Source organism: Gallinula chloropus (assembly GCF_964237585.1).
Source record: "Gallinula chloropus genome assembly, chromosome: 1".
Lineage (NCBI taxonomy): Eukaryota > Metazoa > Chordata > Aves > Gruiformes > Rallidae > Gallinula > Gallinula chloropus.
Genome location: NC_140085.1, coordinates 209,984,245 through 210,010,055, shown reverse-complemented (window position 1 = coordinate 210,010,055; position 25,811 = coordinate 209,984,245). Strand labels below are relative to the sequence as shown.

At 39.8% G+C, this 25,811-nt stretch overlaps 1 protein-coding gene across 2 annotated transcripts; it reads right to left on the bottom strand.

Annotated features, from left to right (window-relative positions):
- Positions 1-3,109: 3,109 nt before the first annotated feature.
- WASF3 (WASP family member 3) lies at positions 3,110-25,568 on the bottom strand (the record flags this gene model as incomplete). Of its 2 annotated transcripts, none has more annotated exons than XM_084278840.1 (8): positions 3,110-3,267; positions 3,947-4,317; positions 5,899-6,162; positions 8,890-9,065; positions 14,797-14,914; positions 16,862-17,015; positions 20,313-20,447; positions 25,436-25,568. In XM_084278840.1, the coding sequence occupies 8 exons, from the start codon at positions 25,566-25,568 to the stop codon at positions 3,110-3,112; spliced, it is 1,509 nt and encodes a 502-aa protein (XP_084134966.1). The 2 variants fall into 2 exon arrangements, with proteins under 2 accessions (XP_084134966.1, XP_084134965.1); XM_084278839.1 differs by lacking the exon at positions 8,890-9,065 and adding an exon at positions 6,976-7,142.
- Between the last annotated feature and the right edge of the window lie 243 nt (positions 25,569-25,811).

Sequence of the window (25,811 nt, the reverse complement as noted above, 5' to 3'; positions counted from 1 at the left end):
AGTTGATTCCCCTCCTGTTTGTATGTTCCCTTCAGGGACTGGAAGGCTGCAATGAGGTCCCCTCACAGCCTTCTCTTCTCCAGGCTGAACAAGCCCAGCTCCCTCAGCCTCTTTTTGTAGGGGAGCTGCTCCAGCCCTCTAATCATCCTTATGGCTCCTCTGAACCCTCTCCTGAACCTGCATCAACCAACTGTGTAGTACATCAGTCTAACTGAAACAGGCAAGTTTGTAGCAGGCAGACACAGCCTTATTAACCTGCTTAGCACTATTAACATGCAAAGCCTCTTTTCTTATTTAAAATAAGAGTGAAAAGGGGGTTGTTAATGTAACTCATACATTCTGCCCCGTTCTCTTTCTGGGAGCAAAGCTGTTAAATGCATTTCACTGAAAAAAGATTTAGATATACCTGTAGGGAAATTAATAGCTGTTTACACCAGCCAAGAACTTCAATGTGGAACCTGAATCAAGGTGTTAAAGATTGAAGAAGTATGCACATCAGGAGAAGCATTAGTACTTTACAGGAGCCTGGTTTTGTAGAGAGCAGCCCCCATCCCAGGAAAATCCTGGTTCCTCGGATCACAGATAGCATTTGGAAACCTTATATTTTCATTTCCAGTATTTACTGGTAAGAGGTTAATATTAATAGCAAAACCTTACTAATCTAAGGAAAGACAGGCAGGCTCAAAAGTGAGATTTTATTCATATTTGTTACTTAGTCACAACCCAAAGTATGATAAAACTGATAAAAACAGCCTAGGAATAGTGTTAGTTTACATCACTAAATTCAATTCACATTTTATTAATAAAATACCGAAAGGAAAACGACAACATTGCAGGTTGGCTACTATGACTGAAAACTCTACTCTATTTTAACTGGTCACAACTGATTGCTTCTTTAATGTTTATTAGTTAAAATGAACATAAATTACAAAATTTCAGACACACCCCAACTTCTGTGCTCATAAAATATATCTTCTGTCATATCAAATTTCAGTAAATTGGAAATAGTTTTCTGCTGAGCTGTCTCCTTTCAGCATGTATTAGAGGAATACTGGAAGTGCCCTCCCCACCTACACAGGGATGTAACACTGTGGTCCCAGTTGCACTGTCAGCTGACCCACCCAAGGCATCGTTCAGCAAACCCCAGTGCGAGTGCACCGCCACGATCCGAGCCAACCCACCTCTCCCAGACCGATGGAAACCACAGCCAGACCTACAGCCTAAATTCTGCCCTCTGTGGTGGCCACACAGACCTCAGGGCAGGAAAATACAGCAGACTTCAGCTCGGTGTTCTAAGGTGAAGACAAACTCAGCTCCAGCCGCAGTCGCTCCCCGTCACACAGAGACTGGTCGTACCTTACGTGGAGACCCTCAGAGCAACCCTGAGGCAGCAGGTCACCACCCTACTGGAAAGACAGCCACCACAGACTGGAAAGCCACATGCAGATTAAACAGCAAGGAAGTAGCCAACAGTTTGCATGCAAACATCATGTTAGACTGTTACATCCTCAGGAATAAGACTGTTAATTGTGTAAACACAACTTAGATCATTATCTTCCGTTTATCTTTTTATATTACATACTTTTTTCTCTTTTTTTTTCCTAAAGAACAGACAGGGCCTCACAGAACAAAGGAGTTTTACCAAATATTTGACCTGGAATTACACAGACTTCAGGTACAAAGCTTAGAACTGTAATCTGGTAAGGAAAGAACACTTCCCCTGCTAAGAACATGTTTTTAAAAACCTCATTAGGCAAAGCAGCAGTCTGACTCTCAGTCCAGAAGAGAGGAAAAAACCCAAAACAAAACCCACAACAAAAAGAAGCAATGAAAAAAAAATGATGTTGTACTGCAGGAAAAAAAAAAGGAATTATTTTTAAAGAGAACAGAGACAGCGTGGCAGCAACTCTTCCTAGGGAAGGAGAAAACAAGTGTGTATATATAGGACATAGTACCTCAACAGCCATTAAAACTGTTTTAGCTGCCAATGTTTTACCCATGGGATGTGCTAAGGAAGGAATACTTTCAAAGTAATAGTAGTTTTGAGTAAACGTGCTACAGGAAATAGAAAACGATCGATGGTGACTATAGGTTTACAAACCACCAACTCCTCAACTTATTTACAAACATTTATACCTACAGGCATAAAGACCAAGTTTAATACTTGTGAAATATATCTGCTTGCTAGATCTGGACTGACAAAAGTTCCAGCCTTTAGTAGTAAGAGAGTAACACTTCTACACTGCAATACCCACATGGCTTCACTTGGCTCCACCCTGAAGTCTGCGGCTCTACATCCTAGAACTGAAAAGCTCTACAGGTATTTTAACTGTCATGTGTAACATGGACGTGCATCCGCTACCTACCTGAGACACCCCTCTACCCCAACCCCACCCCCTCGCTCTACGCAACAAGCAGCCAGCAACCAAGGGCTGGAACTGTTACAAATGAGCCAGTGTGCTCATAAGAGGTTAAATTACTTGAAACCACGTGGATTCATTCTTCAAAGTGTGTGTTTAATCATCTTTTTTTTTGTTTTTCTAGATAAAAAGAAAGATTATATAAAATCAATTCTGTATGCAAAAAAACCCCTAAGCCCAGAAGTGATTAAAAATAGACTAAGGTGGGCATAATTAGTAACTAATAAAAAAAGCTACAAGTTGTATTTATGGAACTCAACACTTCATTCTGTTGTTTAGGTAACTGCCCTCAAAGACTAACAACCAGACAATTCACAAGTACCTCAGCTGCTTACATAATTAAAAGAATAAGATGTAAAGTCAAAAAATATATTTTATCCCTTCAAGATCAAGAAAGTAAAATAAAATGCTGGTTCTGTAACAGTGCAACAACTGCAGCATATTTTGCACGCAGCACATGATTTGCTACATTTAGTGGCACTTGAGTATTATGCAGTAAATACTGAAAATAAGACGAGTTTCTGACCTGCGTAAGCATAATCACAGCGCTATCACCAGAGTTGCTAAGCTACAGCGTTCTGAGGAATATCAACCCGATTTCCTAGCCTGGACAGGTGCCAGGGTCCTGCTTCACATCTTCCTAAGAAAGACATCACTGAAGCCAAGCGTTTCCTGGGCTTGGACCAGGCTCAATCTGACCAGTCGTTCTCATCGAACTCCGAATCGTCATCGGAGTCGCTGTACTCCACGGCGATGCGTCTCGAAAGGATGGTCGCCACATCGTTCCCAACAGGCTCCCGCTTGGCTTCTTGCTCACGTTGCTCCTGCACCTTTTTCAGCTGAATTCCTGTGGAGACAGTTACTCTCAAAGTTTTCTGCACAAGGCACTTTAAATTTCATATATTTGCTGGCCAGTCTTTTGCATTCTAAGAATATATTCAGGAAGAAGAAAGAAGCCATTGAGTCAGCTTCTCTGAGCAAGGAAGACAAAAAAGACACACTGGAATCCCTTCTCCAAATGCTTCTAGACTTCTAAAACTGCCAACAATATGCTAAACCTAAACATTCACGCCTGTACACATGCTTTTGATCACAATTTTATTTGGAAACACTGCTAGACCTACAGCTTCATGTTGTAAGTCAAGTCAGGAACAGCCATTAGTCACTGGTGCAAAAGCAGTGGGCTGGTGTTTGGGTAACTGTTCTTCTGAACAGAAGCACAAGTCCATGTACATCTACCAGATGCTTTACATAATGACCATGCAAGTGCTGTTCTCATCTGATTACGTCCACACAAGCACTAGAACCTGCCTGACAAAGCTGTTTTTCTGCTGCCTAAAGATCTACAATAAAAAATCCACAGTCAGCGTTGAGAAATGTCAGAATAGGTGTGTGGTACCTGTGGTTAACAGCTTCCTAATGACATTCTGCCTGGCTGGGAACAGGAGCCATGAGCTCAGATCACTTGAAAAACACTTTCTTGGAAAGAAAAATGAACAGATTAGCTGATCTCAGCACCCACTCACCCATTCGAATGGCAGCAAGAAGGTCGCTCCGTGCATCACTTATCGGCGGCTGCGCAGGTTCGTGGCGTTTTGCCTCGGCGGCTGGAGGAGCGTGCATTGGGGAAGAGGAGAGGGATGAACCTGCAGCAGGAGGGCCTGGAGGAGGGGGAGGTGGGCCAGGGGGAGGAGGAGCAGTGACAACAAGCCCACTAGAAGGAGGAGGATGAGTAGCTGCGTATGTAGAGCCAGTCACCAGTCCAGAATGGGAAGGTGGCACAGGAAGCTGAAGGGGACTAACAAATGCAGTTTGTGCTGAAGGGATCATTGGGGGAGGAGGAGGAGGGGGAGGACCTGTAGGATTGTAATAATCCACCATCTGAGCTGGAAGCATCCTATATGAAACAGAACAAAAACATTTAATGCATTGAAAGTTAGGACTTACAGAGTCATCACCCCTTAAAACTGCTCTCATCCAACCTCAGCTAAAACGAAAATCAAAAGGAATTTAAACTGCTGAGTTAAATATTCCAGTGGTTGTAAGCATACGAGTTGTCAAATACTGGTAATGTGCTGAGATTTAAGGCAGATGATGAAGTTAAAGGCACTGTGTCCTTTCATCACTCCAAAGTGGGACTTTTATCTGAATACTCCTGCCTAGTTAAGTATAAAGCTGTATTTGATACTAAACTTCTGCTCTGTGAGATTGTTGAGTACAAAGCCCACAATGCACGGACCAAGAAAGCTGTTGACTAAGCAGTTGACTTCCACAGCAGACCAAGTGTCAGAACAAGTATTAAGAGCTAATAAAGACAGGCATGGAGGACAATGGAAGTATGAATGGAGAGATTTACCCAGAGGTATATCATGCATCTCATGTGCTTCTTTAGTCAAGTTGATCAATTTAAGTATTGTTTAATTAAATTGATGCATTTGATTGATGCTTTAAGGAGAAGGAACAGGGGAGAGCTAATTTCTTGGTTTAAAAGTCACTAAAAATTCTTAAGCAGACAAAATGGTCATTAATGTTATGAATGTGGGTAAAGAACTAGATAGAGGAGACAGGAGCTGAAGGAAAGTTATTGATGACATTCAATGATTCATGTCAATGTATGACAGCCATGATACACTGACAGTGGTCATGTACCTGGGGAGCAAGCACAAGTATTTCTATTATAAACTGGAAATTAAGGAGAAAAACTGAGATTGGAGCAGTCAATCACAGCATAACTGAGTCACCCACAGCATGATACAGCCAGGAATCGGGCAAATGCTGTCCAGGATGCATCAAGTGAGGCTGGAAAGCCCTGGCTTGCTTAGTTTAAAATGACACAGGCAAGAATGATTACAGGTTTCCAGGGGGTTACAACCTGGATGTTTAAGGTGTTCAAGCAGAACAACAAACAGGTACAGACTGGGTAGAAAACAGCTGTTTTCTTGCTATCAGAGAGCCAGTACTCTGGAGCAAGGCTTCCTTTGAATGCATTCAGGTAATAATATCTGCACTGGAGTTCGATATGTTCATATATTGAATTATGTCTGTGGCAGTAGGGAACTTGATTGTGTGTCTGAGGAGATCTTTCCAGTTCCATCCTTTAAAAAGTCATTTCAGGGATGCAACACAGGGTGCTGTGTTAACTGCATTTGGTGATGCCTTTCCTGGAGTTTAAAATGTTACTGAAATTTTGCTGTAACTATTTTCCATTTCAAAGGCAAGTGATCCCTTTTTGAATACTGTATTAGGAACCTTTAATATTTCACCACATTCACTACTACCATTATTTCTACTTTCACCATTTCTTCACTTAAATTCACTTCATACACAAAAATTAAACCTTTTGGGCTTTTTTCCTGTCCTACAACTAAGGTATTTGGGGTCTTTTTGTCTGTATGCATTATTTGTTATGATGGTTACAAAAAATCATGCATCCCTCCAGTTCTGTCAAGAATCCACTGGAATAAATCAGGAGCTTTACCCATATTCTGCTGGTACCACAGGTACTGAGCTATGTTGGCCATCTGAAGGCTGGGGTGGTGGTGGAGGTGGTTGCTGAGGTCTGTTTAAGGTAGCATGTCGTACAGTGGTGGAAGGTGGTCTGTATTCATGCTCATGGCTTTGGGATGCTGCCATGTACTGTGGACCATCTCCTGTTCCATATGAAGGCATTGCTATCTGCTGATGGAGGGAATGATTCGGAGTAGCAGGATAAGAATAATCTGTAACATCAGATGCATGGGACCTAAAATTAAAGTAAATGGATGCAGAAGAACAGATTATGTGAGTGTAACAGGATACTACAATAGCTCACAAGAAAAGCTAAAAAGAATGCAATCAGAATTATCTTTCTTGCAAGAGGACTCCCTGATTATCAAGCATCACTCCCTTGTAAATCCACAGAATGCACAGGAACAAATGCAGCAAAAAAATCATGGTTCATCTTAACAAGATTTGAAAATAAATTAGTCAAGCCAGCATAAAAGGTCTGAAATTTTATGTTTTCCATATTTCAGCACAGTAGCTGCATGCAGAATGCCCTCCTGTAACGCAGGATTTTTTAAAAGGCAAAAACCCCTTAGAGCTTTCTCTAGATTTCAGAGTTCTTTAGTAGCCATAAGGAGGCATATTATTGTTTCTATGATTTCTATGCCTTAACAGCAGCAGCAGAAAAAGGAAAGCAATACTGCAAGCACTCACAATTAATGCAGATTTTACCAAAGCAGAGAAAACCAATTTCAAAAGTTAGAAAACATTTTTTATTTTTTGTTTGCACAATTAATTTTGTGCTGGAAAGGCTCAGAGAGACCAGGAAATGCAAATATTAGTTGAGCAGAGAGTTCATAAAGATACAAAGTCGAGGATGCTCTGTCAAATAAGCCCAAGAGAGGGAGCAAAAAGATCTCTTCATCCCATCACTGCAAATAGCTGTTTTAGTAATGAACAATCGTGCAGCCTGGCTTTTAGTGAACACAGTAAACTGATGCACTTATCTGTAAGACTGGAAGCAAGGTAAGCAACAAAAAGCCAGGGCTTTGAGTAAAACAAAATGACAAACCCTTTGGGCATTTTGTCCTCTTTTATGCTTCCTGCCTGGCCCATTTTCTTTGCGTCACTCATGAACTCAATGCCCATTTTCCTTCTCTCCCACTCTTCTTTTCTTGTTCTGACTTTTCTCACATTAATTTGCTGGTTTCTGTTTGGGTTCAGCTTGTGTTTCTCTCTCTAAAGTACAATAAGTACAACAAATACATTGTAAATTGCCACAGTCTGGACACTTGGGGTGTTTAATGTTTCACAATTAGCAAGCAAGAAGAAACATGAGCTTTTCTTTTCTGCTTTAGCATTAGAAAAGAATCACAATATAGCTAAATACACTTCTTTGGGACCTTGTGTGTAAAACACTGCTCATGCAGCAGCTGTCAGCATACAAACATCTCTGAAACCAGTACCTATTTCTGTATGTATGGGGTTTTATAGCTCAGTTCCTACAACTAGGACTGTATCAAGATACAAACAGAAATCATTCACTCCACCTCCCTATCACATGCAAAATTAACCCTTGGTGCATGTCAGAGAGAGATTTCCAGATTCAATCACTGATACTTCATTCACTGAAAATGGAAGTTCTCCATACATTATAAAATCTGAAAGGTTTATATAAGTACCACAACATCTGTGTTCAACACAAACCATAGGATCCATCATTCTGCTCTAAAAAACAAAATCCCACAGATTAAAATGTTATGGATATCTGCAAACAGTTAAATACGAGTTGACACTGCTGGGAGATAAAATTAAAAATGCTTCAACATGACTTTGAAACTCAGGAATCCTGGAAGCAAGCTGTTAAGGCTAGAAAAAGACCAAAAATATGTGAAATGCAGAACTTGTGATACAAAGAATAAAATCTCCATTTTGCACTTGACAGCTGAACATCAATGTCATTTTTACATGATCAACCACTGGAAAGCTACTCTTAAGGAAACAGTACAGACTGGCAAACAGGAAACAACATTAGAAACAACATTTTTACATTAGAAACTGTAAAACCATAAATTGGTGATTAAAGGGTTTCAGATGGAGACATTGGGTCTGAATGTATTACTGAAGCAGCAGTAGCAATTCCATTACATGATGATAACTCTCACAAAGACCCAAACATGACATATACAAAGTTCTGAGCAGATTTTTTTTATTTTTCAATCAATCTCCACTGGATAGTGCACAAAAGGCATCAATCCACACTTCTGCAGTGGTGGCTGCTTCCTCAACCCAGCCATTCAGCAATTTAAATACTGAATTATCAGACACTTTTCCCAGAAGATTCTTCTTGTGCCAAACATGACTGCTCCTTGTGAGGATCTAGTAAGACCAGCTTAGCAAACAAACCCAGACTTTGGTGCACACCAGGAGAAGGTAACTCCCACTGAGCTCAAAGGGAATCTCAGCCAACAAAGATGAATTCTGCTGTGTGTACCTGCTATTTCAAGCAGTAACGTTGCATCTGGTTTCGTGGCTTGCTTTTTAGACAAGTATGACATCAGGGAAGCTAAACGATTCCCCCATTAAAGGATTCTGTTAGAGGCTCAGCTGAGTAGATCGTGGAGAAGTATTTATGAAGCTATCAGCAGCATAACACGACACTACAAAGGGAGCAGCACTGATGTTACCTAGCAGAGGCAGGCTTAAAGGCTTTTGTAACTACAGCCACTCAAGATGAAATATAAAGCATGCAGCAAAGTACAGTGTGTAACAGCACAGTGACAAAACACTCATCTGAAGCTGAGGAAGAAAAAATCATTATGCAATTTGTTATGTTATTTATGCTTTAAAATAATTCTGAGCTTTAAAACATGCATTGTATGTTTTGTCTGTTCTAACTACTCCCAACCTGTAAAAACACCTAATTCTACTCAGTATATCTGCACATACAACTGTGGTATAACAAGCAGCTTTGCTGTAAACAGACCTAGTATCTGGGGACAGTGATCCCTCGGAAGATGCTCCATGGTACACACTTTGAGACAACCTGTTGTCAGGTCTAAGCTCTTTGTCATATGCCATCATATTCCACTCCTGGCGTCTGTTCCTGGCTTTTCTAACCTTTTTCACCTCACGGGTGGTGCCATCTATACGCTTTTGCTCCTAATGTTCAAACAAAAGAAATAAAGCATGCAAAGAGAGAAAAAAAGGGAAGGAAAAAAGCTGGTTAAAATGCTGTTAGAGTGCATGGAAATAAGACCAGATTTACAGATGAAGCCAAGTCTTCATAAAACCTCTCTGCACTGAAATTGAGACCATCTCCTCACACTATGAACATCATTAGTAGTAAGACCACTGCTCTGCCCTTCTTCTGTAGGATGTACACACTAATGTGATGCAGACCTAGTGTTTTTCCCAATACAGACAGCTGGATCAAATGATCTTAAGGGTGTTTTCCAACCAAAACAACTGTATGATTCTATGAAATGTGAATTATTTTAAAAGCCAGAAAGTTTATCTCCTGACACTCTATGTCATAGAATCATAGAATGGTCTGGGTTGGAAGCAACCTGAAAGATCATCCAAGTTCAAGCCCCCCTGTCATGGGCAGGGATACCTCTCACTAGACCAGGCTGCTCAAGGCCCCATCCAACTCAGCCTTGAACACCTCCAGGGAGGGAGCACCCACCACCTCCCTGGGCAACCTGTGCCAGTGCTTAACCACCGCCGTAGTGAAGAATTACATCACTTATTTAGACCATCCTGAAGCACTTAAACTGAGATTTATGTGCTATTCCTTTTCTCAACATTTATGAGGCTGCTAGATTATTTTTTTCATCAGCTCTAGAGCCCACACCTTTACAATACTAATTCATAACCAGGTTAAACATGTTTTATCTGTTAATAAGTTGGTGTTAGGCTTTTGGCTGCTAGAAAAAAAGTTTCTCAGGAATAATTATATTGATACTCTGAGAACAGTCACATTCAACTGCATTAGAGAACAGTTCAGTAAAATGCTGATATGCATTTTTTTTTATGGAATCTCTACCTTTAAAGTAAAGGGCAATATGTGGAAAAGCAGTCTTGCAAAGAAGAAAGAACATACACTGCAGATGAACACAGGGGTTTTGCTTTAATGGTCAAACAGCATCAAACAAACTGTTCTGAAATAATGCATTTGCCATTATACAAATAAGAAAACTCATCAAATGGCTGGCTTGCCCTTGCTTTGGCTCTCTTCCCTGTTCATGCATGTCCATATGAGGGACCTGATGATGCACATCCACTAACATTATGAAAGACAGGGGAAAATATTTTTGAAGTTCACCCTCCAAATGTTCAGACAACACTTGCTCATTCCTGGCCCCTGCAGCAAGTAGATTTTTTTTGTCTCATTCACATTAAGGAATTGAAAACTGAGGAGATGATCTTTACTTCCCAGAAAAACCTTTTTCTTCCCCTAGCTTCTTAGAATCATGGCCTGGTTTTGTCCAGGTTATGCAAGGCTTTGCTTTCTCTTTTAACAACACTTCTTCACACCAAAATTTCCCAAGACAGGAACTGAAGCAGAAGGGAGACAGATCAGTTGTGCCTTATTTTAAATATATAAAGTTTTGCTAATTGCCATGGTTGAATATCTGCTTGTTAAAGGCCTTACACCTGTCTGTCATTTGATTGCTGCAAAACTGAATTTGTTTTAATTTGTGACTGCTATGCTGGCCTATTAAGATTTTGTTACTAAGTTATCCTAGATTTGAGAGGAACTTTAAGTAAATCTTTTGGTTAACTGAAAATAAGCTTTGGCTTTCTCACAGAACAACGACTTCATCCTTTACAGGCCACAGCTTTGTATTCCTGATGTTTCTAAATATAGTAAATATGCACCTTCTGACCAACGTATGATGCTGCTCAGGAGAGAATCGATTTGATTCCTGTGTGATCAGGAGCACTTACATGACTACTTACATATAATCACCTATTTAAATTTTGGTTTTAAAAAGATCAGTATGTTTTTTATGAAAAAGGTAAATACAAAAAACCCAAACAACCCAAAACCCACTAAGCTTAAGTCTGCTTTTATTGGATGAGATTTCAGTTGATAACATTGTTCCACACCAGAATCTGTATATGTGCTAATAAATAAATATGCTGGAACCCTCTTTAGTCAAACAGTACTAAACCCTACTGATATCTATTTATTTTTTATTAAATATTACATAAATACATATCTAAACCACTTAATTTCTCCCAGAACAGTGGCACTGGTCAATTACTACAGCTGACAAAACTGCACATACTTCAACTACATACCCCTCCAAGAGAGTAGTTTAAGTTGTTCCAGTAAATACTTTGATTACCTTGACAAACAACGGTGGTAGCTCTAGCTTTAGGACCTAGTTCAATGACAACAGAATTCTAGGGAAGCTGAAGCCTTTCAAAAGAACTAGAGTTAGAAGTACTTCTTAGGAAAGGTAAGCAATATTAAGAAGTTACTGCCTTTAACCAAATGCAACAGAAGCCATGGCAGGCAAGTGGATGCTGTAGGTTAAGTCAGAAAACATCATTCAGCTGTTGGCAGGAAGTGATTTCAGCAAATGCAACAAACATTAGAGCTCTCAAACAGGGTTAAGTTAATTTTAAGTTTGATACTTTCACCATGTGTTAGGAAATGATATTTCAAGCATCTTAATAAAGAATTAGAGCTAGGAACAGAATGTAACTTCTGCAAGTATTCAAAAAACTGGAAGTGTGAGCCTGAAGCATTTCCCTACTTTTATAAATCTACAAGATCCTAACAATCACAAGTCATCAAAGATGATTTTTGAAATAAAACCCCTCCAAATTTAAAGATTTCTACTTAAAGAAGTGAATGTTAACACTTGGTTAACCAGAGGAACAAGTGGTCTGCGACAGTCATTCAATTTGCAATCTTACTGATACATACCCAAAACTCAAAACTGACTTCACTGAACTCTTTGGCACTTCCCTACTGAAAGTTTGACTGTAAAATACCAACCAACCAAGAAAACCCAGAGAATACACCACAAATAACTTAAAGAACTGAAATGACAGTTTGCTCTGGAGAAAGAGTTCACCTGAAAGAGCCAAATCAGAGAACACTTGGATTAGATTTCTTCAGTTAAAATGAATAGAGAAACATCAAATACCTATGATATTTGAAGGCAGGAAAATGAAACTCCCCACAAGCCCTTTGCTGCAACAGCTCAGGCTTTTAGGGTGAATTACCAAAAATAGTACTGCAAAACTGATTCTCTGGTTGATGCAAGAAGTACTCTCAGGCTTCACTGACCACACAAAACAGAGGTTAGAAGCCAGCTGTATATGGCAAGCTGAGTAGGACTGCACTTGGGTGTCTAGTTTAGATTTTGCCAACCAACATCTATTTCACCTGCACAATTTCTCAACAACTTTCATACTTTGTGCTTCTGTGGAGTACAACTTGTGTAAGGAACTCTCACTTAGTAGATTCAAAAACACAACTTCAACCACTAAACTGTTAACAGGTGCTCTGGATTCCTTCCTGGTCACAGCTATCATAAGGACAAGAACAAAAGAAAAGGACAGTCTTAAACCTGGGAGATATCTCATCCAAACCCAACAGCTCTCTCAAATTCCAGATGGTAAAAAGCTCCTTTGCATACCAGCTTCCAGACAATACAACTGAGATTTCTTCAGTCACAAAGTGACACCTATCCACCCAAACTCAAACTGACACTTCTTTCTTAGATGGTCTTGTTATATATTTAATCAAATCAAATGGCACTTCAGGTAGAATTTATCAAGGGGTATTTCTGATGTATGGCTATAATCCTACGTGGCTGAAGTTGAGCATATTTGACAACCTGTTTGTAGACCCTTGTAAGACAATTAAACTCTACAAAAAACACCATGGCTGGAAATAAGTGAGACGTGTTGCTTAAAATAAAGTCTAAAAGAAAGTTTATTTATGAAGTGGTTTTGTAAAAATTTCCCTGAAGCTATCAAAATACTTTTGAGGATGTTCTATTAGCAATTTTAAAAAAAAAAACCCAACCTTATATTTTTTCAAGATGAAATCAGGACAAAAAAATATACCCCCTGATAGCTTCTTTTTATCCCTATCTCTAGTGAAAAGATCTAAATTTGAAGGAAAAAAGGTGGGAGGTAAAAAAACCAAAGGCTGCAATTATCCCTTTATATTTTTCACAAAGGGATGCTGAATGAAATTTTTAGAAACCAACTAAACTAGAGAATGAAACCTGCTTTAAATGATTCCAGTCTTTTAGTCAGCTCTGTGACATCATGCTGAGAATACAGCAGGATTATAACCTTGCATCTACATTTGTAGACAATTATACAAATAACCAAGTGAATATTTCCCAATACTTGGCTTTAGACAGTTAACTTCTACTGGAAATGTTTCCTCAGTTTTTTCCACTCTATTTAATACTTTGATACTGAGATACCTGCTAAAACAGAAAACGTTTTTGACTCATATTTTCACTCTAATTTATTTCTTCCAAAACATTTAAAAATCAAAATTCACAAGATATTTTAGTTAAACCAAATCTTTGGGTTTTGTTTTAAAAATGCTGTTAAGTCAGAAAGTTTTGTCTAGGAACAGGATCAAAGAACTAACAGAATTTCACAGAAACTTAACAGTAAAGCTTCCAGCCATGCCTGCACTTTGAGGTCTAAGCAGGTACCAAATGTATTAGCATATATACACACATACCCCTATCATACACATGATGTATGCATGCAAAGATACATCAGCATGTATATTCACATATTAGGTGTTATATACATCCAAATGTGTAACACGTACATATATGCTGATATATTATACCTGCTTATATATATACATGCACAGGTATGTGAATATAGATGATACATATATATGACACCTATATGTGTACATGTTTACATACATGTGTGTATATGTACTGAAAACTAAGCAGCTTCCCTCTCCTTCCTCTGGACAGTCCCTGCCCTTTGTTTGGATTCCCTTTACTTAAGTAAATCTGTAAATCTCTCCTCTCACTGACCCTATCTAAAAGGGCATCTTCTGCCAGGTAAGATGGGCAGTCATTGCTTCAAACTTTCCTTCTTCACTTTTTTTTTAATTATCTTCACAAATCTAAAAGCCCTCAGATTTGATAAAAAAACCCCAGAATTGACCTCAACAAAGAAGCTGCAGAACTAGCAACTAATTTCTTCACTCAAAACTAAAATCCATCAAGAAAATCTTGGTTGCATCAAAACAAACATCTTGGATCAAAATGCTGAAAGCCTTTTCATGCTTGTTTTAAACTTAGAGGAAACAGAAGATTATTCCTCCTAAAATTAACCCTCTCTTGTTGCTGAATCACAGAATAATTTTGCTGTGTAATACCATGGAACTTATTAACATGTGTAGTAAAATTAAGAGTTACTATCAAGGAATTTAAAAACCCAACAAAACACTCATTTCTGGGTAAGTCATGTTTTGTTACAGGAGTTGATTTTGCTGGATAAAAAAAAAGAAGGAAAATAACAGGAGCCACAGTTCAAAGTCTTCCTGCCCCTCCTCCTCCTTCCCCCACCCTGAATCATAGTGTCTTTCTGAAGCCCAACAGGGCCATTTTGCTGGTCACTAACAGGCAGATGCTGGCACAGGATTAAAGCTGGTACCTTGGGCATTAACTAACAGGACTCCTAAAATTCTATTCGCCAACTTCTTAAGATAGACAGTAAGAGCTACAAAAATTGAACCAGCTGAATCTGCAGCCACATATAAAGAGCAGCAGTCTTGCCATGCACACAAACCAAGTACAACCTAAGAAATTTTCTGCCTGGACAACTGGACACAGAACTGTAATACACACAGCTGCTATTATGTTTCTGGCTTTACCTTTTGTCTCCTCTTCTCCTTTCGTTTATCTTCAGTATCTTGTAACATTTTTTCTTTCCAAAGATCAAAAAAATAGGAAGGATCAGTATAGAACTTCAATCCATCTTTCTTATCATCCCTGGAAATACAGGAGAGGAAAAGCTAAGGAAATATGAATTAGTATTTTTATTCAAACCAACAAAACTCACCTCAGACGACCGTACAAGTCTCCTCTTTTTTACATTATGGGATGACAGCATGCAGAGTGCATTTAAATGCCACTCTTGGTGGTTACAGCTGACTTGAGTCATGCCAACAATGTCAGGGTAAAGCAGTGGAATGCAGAGCCTTTTGGGAGGCACACTCCCAGGCTGTGCCTTGCCAGAGCCCAACAGGAGCCTCAGCCAGCTCAAAGGAGGGAAATTCACTGGTGCTGCAAGATCAGTGCCAAGGCAGGATGTGTAGGGGACACAGGGGCACAAGAATGGAACTCAACTGTCTCAAAAGAACTGGAAAAGGAGTATTTGGCTCAATCCAAACGAGTCTTAAGATCTGAATTTGGGAACAAGGTGGGTCTGAGTACCTTTGCCCTTATGACAGGAAGCACAAGACTGTCACTGCTCTCAGTGGGACTCTTCTAACTGGGGCAAGGGCTAGGAAAGGGGTGCCAACCCTGCCAGACTATTCTAGGAGGATTTGAGACAGAGCTGATCTGGACTTGCCAGCTACAACTGGCAACAGGAGCCACAGACTAAGAAACCACCCACAAAAAAAAGATATGCTGTCAAACCCTAACTTGACCCTATGACCTGGAAATAGGGAATCTTTTTAAATACGGAAGCTTTTTAAACTGGTGTTCTTCACAGTCCCTTTTAGCTGTGGATCCTAATTTCTTCCTAGGTAAATTCTGATGGCAGATGAATCCTAATTTCTACCAGCAAGATCAAGAGCGAAGGAGATCCAGCACGTGGAAATCCTTACAACAGGTGGAGCAGGGATCTGGTATATGTCTGATCATACAGCCATGAAACCCTTACTTTTTGTGTGCTAGATCTCATCTCAATCATCTAACCTACTGAAGGGGTTACTAGGGCCACTCTTCCACCCCTCCAGCTTTGGTCAGGCTACAAGTTGAAGTCTGTTTAAGCTCTGCCCAAGGCAAATACAAATAATTTCAATTCAGAGGATATACAAGACTTACCAAGAAATATGTTCTACACAAATGTTACTAAACTAGCCCTAATAAAACAGGAACAACAATAAGGGTCCCTGACACTGCCATCCAGATTTGTATGAGGACATAGCTGGGCACAACAGCTGATCGATACCAACTCTCACTAACTGGATGCCTAAACACTGTTATTGTCTGTAGCAGTGGCAAAAAAAAACATCCTCCTCCTATAAATCTAACAATTTTACCTTCCAAGTAAAAGCTCTTAAAAAGAAATCACACTGCAAATGCTCTGCTAAGGCATTCCTAAAGAATTTCAAATAATTTACTGCAGACTGAGTGCCTGCTTTACATAGATACCTCACAATCTAGTGCCTCTCAAAAGTTGAAGGACACAGTGAAAACATGTCACCCACAGCCCTTCAGACAACAAATTATACTGATTTAATGAGCAACAATAAACTGAAGGGAACCAGGAAACAAAGTCCTGCTTGCTGCTCTTTTATTCACCATTAAAGAATCAGGAAAAGGTAAAGACTGTGTGTGAGCATGTGTGTATATGGTGCAGGGAAAAGGGGAAAACAGAGGCAAGACAAAAGCAACAAACCCAACTTGCTGGATAATTGAAGCAAAGAAAACAGTTTATTTTTATTTTTACTTTTTAGATAATCAGTGGCCTTTGCTCTCTGATCCTGTGCTGCCAGTAAGCCTTATGCTGAACTATGATGATTTTTGTCAGGTACAGCTTACAATTTTGATCATGATAATAGCAATTTTTGTTTCCACAAACAGTGAAGTCCCCCAAAAAACAAATCTCAATAACCAAGACAGTTTTCTCCTCCTGCTGTCATTATTCTCTGTCTACAACTAAGAGGCAAAGGACAAAGTACAAGAACATAAACAGCATTTCCATACCTATAAGGTGAAAGAATATTCAGAGGTGGTGGTTTGTCACTCTGATTATAAATATCAGCCACTGGGTTAGGAATGCTGTTCTTTGAAACTACCTGCTGATCTTGAATGGTTGAGCTCTTGAAGGCTTTTTTCATGTTGATATCCTGTAATGATACTGTTAGAAACAGAGAGACATTTATCACAGGTCTGAAATTACCACCCATGGATAATAAACAAGGGCCATTTTACATTAGCTATTTACAATATTGTCAGCAAAATCTAGGAGGAAAACTGAAAGATTTTTCTTTAGTAGATAATAATGGAATTTAAGCATGAAAGCATGTAAGAATTACCATAATAAATCGTATTTTAGTCCCATAATTTATTAGAATAATAAATCAGATTTTGGTGCAGTACTTCACTTAAAATAATAGGACCATGGACTATGTTTTAGAAGATGATGCAAGAGTCCTGTCACAAGCAGATGTCTAGTGATTTCCCCTTTTTTATGAATTTTAACCTGGACATCTAATAGCAGAAAGACTGGCTTCAAGGCTGAAACACAAAGTCTGGTATTCCTCTGACACAGCATGTTTTATAATTAACATGTGGTATCCATAAACATTCAACCCCATTCTAAGTTCAATTGAATTATGGCCTCCACAACCTCCTCTGAGAGAGTGTTACACATCTTTTACCATCTTTCTACTCCAAAAGCTTCCCATATAATTGAATATCCCTTGAACTTAAGTTTTCCTCATCTATATATATAGAGAGAAATGCTTCCTTTATACAGGCCAGCAACATACTTTTACCTTTTCATGTATAAAATTCTTGGGGAAGCAATACTAGCCTTTTCACTCTGTATTGTCAAATAAAGCTTTAAGTTCTTTTAATTGTTCCCAGCACTATTAGCTAGCTAGACTTTATGTCATTTTTAATATAAACTTTCCTGAAATTGACTGGCCACTGCTAAAAAGATCCAGAGAATGCCAATCACAACTGAGAGTGGCAGCAAGCTCTCCACACTATCTTCCATTCTCAGGCAAGCTGAAATACAGGGTTTTGTCTGCAGTTGAACAGAGCACTGAAGTGTTCATTGGTTTGTCCACAATGGCACTAATCATTTCTTGAACTGATGTACCTATTTTAGAACAGTGTATGCTGTAAGTAGTGGCTGGCTTGTTTTCTTTTTATTCCCATCAGCATTTCATCTAATATCTCTTGCCCACTCATCTAATTTACTGACTCTCAAGAATAAGCTGTGAGAATTTCACGCATCAACTGAACAGTACTGGGTAAAAATTTAATCTGCTGATGACCTGCAGAACCAGAAAGGCAGGATGTTTGATAATGAGCCTATGAGGTACACTGCTATCCTCTGTCATGATGGAAACCAAAGCCCACTCAGAGTTGTCTACTTAACAACAACAAGACCACCACCACCAAGACCACCACCACCACCACCAATATTGTTAGCTATGGTGAGGGTCTTGCTTTTCCAAGACCACTTAAAGATTCTTCACTAGCTTTTAAAACAGCAAAACATTCCAAATAGAATATTTCATTCCAAATTGTCCTTCCCCCATCTGTGTCATCTGTCATTGTTTCTGAGAAACCACTTTCTTTTTAAACCTGCCTTTAAGCAAACCAGCAAGGTGTTTCAGGCAGAGGTGTTCTTCAGATGTATATATCTGAATTGTTACATTCTTGTTGGAAGGAAAAACATTCACAAGAGCATAACTACCACTTTTAGGGGGTCTGAGTGTAAGTTAATTATATGCTTTTGAAAACTTAAGCTCAATTATTTTAAAATGTTTTTCTCAACTGTAGCATTAGACATATACATTTATATACATACACACACTATACATTAGTTGTACCCAAGAATGTACCAAATCACTGATGCAATTAAACCTGAAGTGTTTTTTTAATCACCCTAACAATTGATCTAAGCTACTCAGAAATATATTTAGTGACAGTACAATGAATTAAAGATTTCAACTTCTACAGTTAAATAGCTAATAAAATTTCTTACTGACACTACAGTGACAGCAGTTTGTACATATATCTTGTTAATGTGAGAGACTATCAGCAATGCAGGAGTAATAACCAATGCCAATTTCAAATAAAACCTGATTAAATTCTCAGTCCATACACTATTTTCCCCTTCCAATAGACTGCTTTTAATTCCTCTTTAAACTGCAAACTAACCAGGAGGTATTCCATAATACAAATGAGACATTTTAAAAAAGAAGCAAAAGCCACCTCTGATGAGAACTGGATTTCCAAAAACGCTGGACATGGAAGTCCTGAAGACTGGCATCATCCACCTCAGCATGGAACAAGTACAGTGTATGAGTAACATCTAGTTTGCTCAGGTTGCCACCACAACATGCCTCAAAAACAAAGCTGAGCAGCAACCCAGTAATAGTTTAGGTTTTGTTCCCATATAGCTCTTCAATTAACTACCAGCTAATGTGTTCCAAGACCAGAAAAAATCAGGCACGTAATAATCCTCAGACAGAAACAAATTAAAAATGGAACACTAAATATATACCCTATTAAATATCAACAGTCAAATTTAATATTGGCATTAATAGTAGTATTAAATCTATAAACTCTACCAATATAAATATTAGACTAATAAACCATATAAATAGTAGCATTTAAATTATTACAACTAACATTAACTATTACGCTACTATCCTGATGTAACAAGCTTTCACATCCTACCAAATGTCAGGAATTCTGATTTTCTGAAGACAGAAAGAAACATCTGAGCAGGGAATACACACAGTGGCTGTCTCAGACATGTAACTGCACATGCAAGTAAACATGCCCAGGGCAGATCTAAACAGAGAAACATGTTTTACTTACCCAAGTAAGAGCTTCCAAACAGTGTAATCGTGTTACTGAAATCCTTTGTGTTTACTGTGTATTTACCAAGTGAATGACCAAGCATGGAACAAGTGAGGATGTAACAGCACTTTAAAGGAAATACAGTTTCTAGTGACTACAGCCCTAATGAATTTACCCAGTTGATGCAAACAGGCAGTGCCCTGTATCAGTAAAGGTAAGACTGATGAACAGACACTACTAATATGGTTGGTGACCATTTTACCCTGAAATAAGTACATAGATCTCCTGTCTCAAGCTTCTTCCAATATTCTGATTTATTCACTTCTAATTTACTACATCCACAAACTAAAGCCTTCCCTGTGAAAAGGCAGCTTCATGGCTGCATTACTACACGAGCTTTAAGTCACACAAAGTCAAAAATGAAGAGAACTCCACGGCTGGAGAATATTTTTCTCGCTCTGTTAACATGATTTCTCCCAGTTTGCCTTACTGAGAAAACAAGATGAAATATTGGTTCAGGATTACTTTGAAAAGAGAGATTGTTGTGTAATTAAATACTGTGGTCTTGTCAACATCACTTCTGGCTCAATGCCTTCGTGCAATTACCTACCCTCTTCTACCGTCGAATCCAGCTGGGTAACTTTGACAGCAAGGCGATCAATTCTGTCTTGAAGGGAATTTGCTCTGATGTAGAAGCTGTTGGCCTCATTAAACAATTCACCAAATATGTCTTCAGCATGTTTGCCTGGGTAAGAAAATAGACAGGGAAATCCCTTTGCTAAGGGTTTACAAAAGACAGACAGCTTCGGTATCATAAAACACAGTATCTGTGGGATTAACAGCACAAGTCAGTCATGCAGCAAAATTATGGCAGCAGATTTGTACAAAAAAGATCTCAAAATATACCAAAATACACCACAAATGCTTCCTGAAAGTCTGTTCTCCTGGGCATCCTTAGTCTTCTACTTAAAAAAAAGGGGGGCATGGGGGGGTGTGGAACTTTCAAACTTGTTACCCTTACATAGCTGAACTGCTGCCAACAGATGATTGATCATTAATACTCACCTCTGCAGTGCAAAAGACCCAAACTTACTCCTGTCCACAAAAGCTTCTGAAGTTCTGAAATCTAAAACCTTGCAATCCATCATGATTAAGATTTAATTATAAGCACAAAACCAAGTCAATATCAAAATGAAGGCAAAGCAAAAGACAAAAATCAGGATCCTCATGCAAGGCAGGCCACTTATCACTGCACAGATGTTATTCTGTCACTAGTCATTGGACAGACTAAGCCAGAACTGACCACATGTACCCAAGGCCACCCACCCAACCTACAACTTTTTCAGCCTCCCTTTCAGCTGATGTATTTACTCAGTCACTGTGAGAGTGGTGGTTTGGGTTTGTGTGACAAGGTTTTGGTAGCATGAAGGGGTGGCTTCCACACTAAGCTGCTAGAAGCTTCCCCCACGTCTGACAGAGCCAATGCCCAGCTGCTCCAAGATGGACCTACATCTGTCTCAGCCAAGGCCAAGCCCACCAGCAAACAGTGGTAGCACCTCTGGGATAACAGTAAAGGAGGAAAGGAAAAATAAAGTGTTGGAGCAGAGATTCCTCTGCAGACAGTGGTAAAGACCACGGTAAAGCAGGTTGTCCCTCCAGAGTCCACAGAGGACTCCGTGCTGGAGCAGGTGGAGACAACCTGTGAGCCCACGGGAAAGCCCTGCTGCAGCAGGCTGCTGGTAGGACCTGTGGCTCCATGGAGAGAAGAGCCCACACTGGAGCAGGTTTGCTGGCAGGACTTGCAACCCTGTGGTGAACCCACGCTGGAGCAGTCTGGTCCTGAAGGTCTGCAGCCTTTAGAAGGGAACCACTCTGGGGCAGTTTGTGAAGAACTGCAGCCTGTGGAAAGGACTCATGTTGGAGAAGTTGCTGGAGGACTGTCTCCCATGGGAGGGACCCCATGCTGGAGCATGGGAAAAGTGTGAGGAGTCCTCCCCCAGAGGAGGAAGGAGCAGCAGAGACAACATGTGATGAACTGACCCCAACCCCCTGTTCAGCCTGGAGAAGAGAAGGCTGTGGGGGGACCTCATTGCAGCCTTCCAGTACCTGAAGGGAACATACAAACAGGAGGGGATTCGACTTTTTAAAAGAGCAGATAATGGCAGGACAAGGGGGAGTGGACTAAAGCTAAAGGAGGGAAGGTTTAGATTAGATATTAGGCGGAAGTTTTTTACAGAAAGAGTGGTGAGGTGCTGGAACAGGCTGCCCAGAGAGGTGGTGGATTCCCCGTCCCTGGAGGTGTTCAAGGCCAGGTTGGATGGGGCCCTGGGCAGCCTTGTGTAGCTCCAGGCCTGGAGGTTGGTGTCGCTGCCTGTGGCAGGGGGGTTGGAGCTCTATGATCCTTGGGGTCCCTTCCAACCCAGACCATTCTATGATTCTATGAAGACGGAGAGAAATTGGGAGTGAAGTTGCACCTGGGAAGAAGGGAAGGTGTGTGTGGGGGGGGTGTTAAGACTTGGTTTTATTTCTCATTATCCTACTCTGTTTTGATTAGGTAAACAAATAGGATTATTTTTTTAAATTGAGTCTGTTTTGCCCATGATTGCAATTACTGAATGATGTCTCCCTGTCCTTATCTCTGCCTGTGAGCCTTTCGTTGTATCTCCTCTCCCATGTCTAGCTGAGGAGGGGGAGTGATAGAGGCTTTGGCAGGCAGCTGGCCTACAGCCAGGGCCAACCCACCACAAGTGGACAGTCCCCACTGATCACACTTCTTCTGTTTTATGTTGTATAGAAAATACTTTTGGTATCACTTCCATGTGGGTCAAATTAACCAGGTCAGTGCAGATGGCTTTTACCCGTGTAGAAAACAGATTTCCTTCTGACAGGTAGTGTCTGAACAAACAGAGAAGCCAAAGATACAAAAATACAAGTTATTTAAAGACTTGTAGAAAGTAAAGAAGAAACAACAATGCAACTTGAAACAATGAGCATGGTAATGCAAAGACTGCCAGCTAATTAGGAAAAGCTTAATAAAGTATCACACACACTGTTTTTAGTATTTAGTCTTCAATGACAGTCAGATGTAATCTGTTATTTCTTGCCTGTATAGAAATATATGCAAACCTCAGGAACAGAACCATGGGGCAACACGTTCTGTTGCAGAGAGCAGCTTTCTTCATCAGCTGGAGTCCTGCAGCCCTAAGATCAAACTCCACAGCCAAAAGTAAGGCATCACTTTGTTGAAGCTTTCTTTTCAAAGCCTTTGCTCCACAAGTGCACTTACTAAGTAAAGAAAGCATCATAGTTCTCACAGGTTCAGGCTGCAAGTGCTCCCAGTCCTCCTGCTGGTAGATTCTCTCCTCCCAAGGGGAGGTGAATTCCCTAGTCAAGCTTCTGCCTTAGACGTGCAGAATGCTGCTCATTCTGCCTGTGCTCCAAGCCAACTGGCTGCAAATAAACTGAAATTTAAACACATAATAGAAAAAAAAAAGCTCCACTGAGAGCACATTCCCCTTTGGAGAGGAACTTGTTCGTGTCTCCCCGAAAGAGCAGGGGCAGAGACAAGTCAAATTTGTATGCAACAGCACGGAGCTGCCAGTTTTCCAAATGCACACTGAACTCACAGCTCAACATTAAAACACAGTGTGACTGCAAGACAGACCTGTGCTCGCTCCCTCTCTCTGTGTCAAGCTGTGGGAACACCAGCGAGCTCTGATGCTGTCAGCAGGATGCATTACACTAGCTCCAGCACAGAATTTTTCTATGATCATTTCCTTGCTCCCAGTTGGCTTGAAACACAGGCAAAACAAGTGCTGTCTGCAGAAAAAAACCCTCTGCAAACACGACAGGCTTTAGACTGCAGACAAGCCCAGTGGCAGACTTCACTCGTTAAACACCACGTATTCATCTGTTAAAACAAAGGACACATCATTTATTTGCACAGATCTTTAAGGTGACACTAAATAAAGTACTTGAAGGCTGCCTAAAGAGACTTCTGATGACCTGAGAAATCTGCTAAGGGAAAACTGTAGGATATAGATTAAGTAGCCAGTTCCTCAGCAGTGCTTGTAAGAGCATCTGAATACGCAACCTTCACTGGCAGCTTCTCCCCAAGACCAAGTCTGGAGAAATAAATGCTAGATGTTTCCCAGCAAGTCAGACACATGAAAAGCTTATTATCCATGCTTTGGCAATTGTTGTAAAATACCAAAATGAGGTCTTATCTGATATCCTTGAATGTAATTAGGAGACTTTAACCATCCTTCCCAATTTTCTGAAGCTTAAGGATGTCAATACTGAACAACTGCCTGAAAAATTGGTAAATGAAACTCAATGACAATGCCAACACAGATTAACTATGCATAACATAGACACTAAATCAGCAGCTACTGCTCAAGAAAAAACAGAGAATCACTTGGAAACCTCTCTGAAAATATCAACTCAATGTTTAGCAGTAAACAAAATCTTATAAATTCTTCCAGAAGTAATGATAAACCAGAAAAATTGTAGTTTGATTATGGCCTGAAGTCCTCAGCACTCCACCTTAGAAAGACCCAAGCAACATACTCTAACTTAAATACCCAAAGCAGAAATAACAATGACCAGAAATACAAAATAGTATCTATCAAATAGAGCACGAACAAATCTGGACACTCCAACCTGGAAAAGATATCAGTAGAAGAACACACAATAAAGATTTAATAAAATCACAGATTATTACAGCAATACAGGAGATTAAATCACCTTTCATTATTTTTCATAACTGAAGAACCAGAAAGTATCAAAAGGAAAAAAAGAGATCAACTTCTATTGTGGGACGTTCTGCCACAGGTCACTGGGCAAGAAAAAAGTACAATCCTTATTTGAACACATCTAAGCAACGCCACAGATGATAGGTTTACAAGTGCTTGTTACACAGGATGATTCAGATGGATCTCAAGCTCAGAAAAATCTCTAAATTGCTGACTACTTGAAAGGGGAACACACTGTGTTTCTTTTATTCTTTGCCTAAGCACAGGCTATTTCCTATCAACACAAACACCGGACTTAGTGGGACCCATAATCTGAACTCCATAAACTCCTTACAAGCTTTCTTACAATCTTAAACCATTTCCATTTCCAAGAAGGAACTGATGAAGCAGTAATTTCTTTTCTAGGACCAGAATTAAAAACACAAACAACAGCTGCTGATTGTCAAATGCTCTCTGAAGAAATCTCTTTTCTCATTCATTAAGAAATATTATTCTTCTTTGCAAGCACTGCAGGCATGCTTCTGAATTGTTAGCTGTGGCATCAACTGACAGGTGTACAGAGTAGGCTACTCTGGATGGAGCTGACACTAGTTTGCCTACAGGTTTATTCAGTGAATGCCATTCCTCTGGTGTATGTGCTTAATTTCATTCCTATGAATTGATCACACACACATCAAGAAAAGGCTTAAGAAATATTAGCACATTGAGACATGCTGAAATTTCAAGTGTGTCATTTGATGCCAAGAGGGAGAAGGGTTTTCTGGCTTCATCTTCTACAACTGAGAGCCAAGAATAACTCAAGTGCTAGCCTTGTTTCTCGCATACAAGCAATGAATTAGCATTATATTATAATATTATGTAAGTGGCAATGCCCTGTATCATAATTTTCCTGTTGAAAACAAGCCATCTCAAAGCTTTTAATTTATTCATTTTTTTCCCATCAGGAATCAAATACTTGCAGGAAGTTACAGATACTTACTTAAGCTGCTTAGCTGGCGTATGATAGCAGCAAGGGTACTATTCGTTACACATTCCAGTTCACTAGTTATTCCCTCTGGCAGAGCTCCTCGGCAGAGGTGCCGTGGTTCAATGTTCCTTTTCACCAAAGGCATGGCTCACAACCTGGAATTTACAGAAAAACGTGTCAAATATTTACAAGAATGAAAATAAGAGCTATGAGCATCTGTGTAGCACGCATTCAGGTATTGTTTGGGGCTTTTTCCTATAAAATATACTTCACCTTTATTTTTTTTTAAGCATTTGCTTCAGCGTTGCTGCTCTAAGGTGCTGTACAATTCCTACCACAGCACTGGGGTCACACACTCACAGAATCACAAGGTTGGAAGAGACCTTTG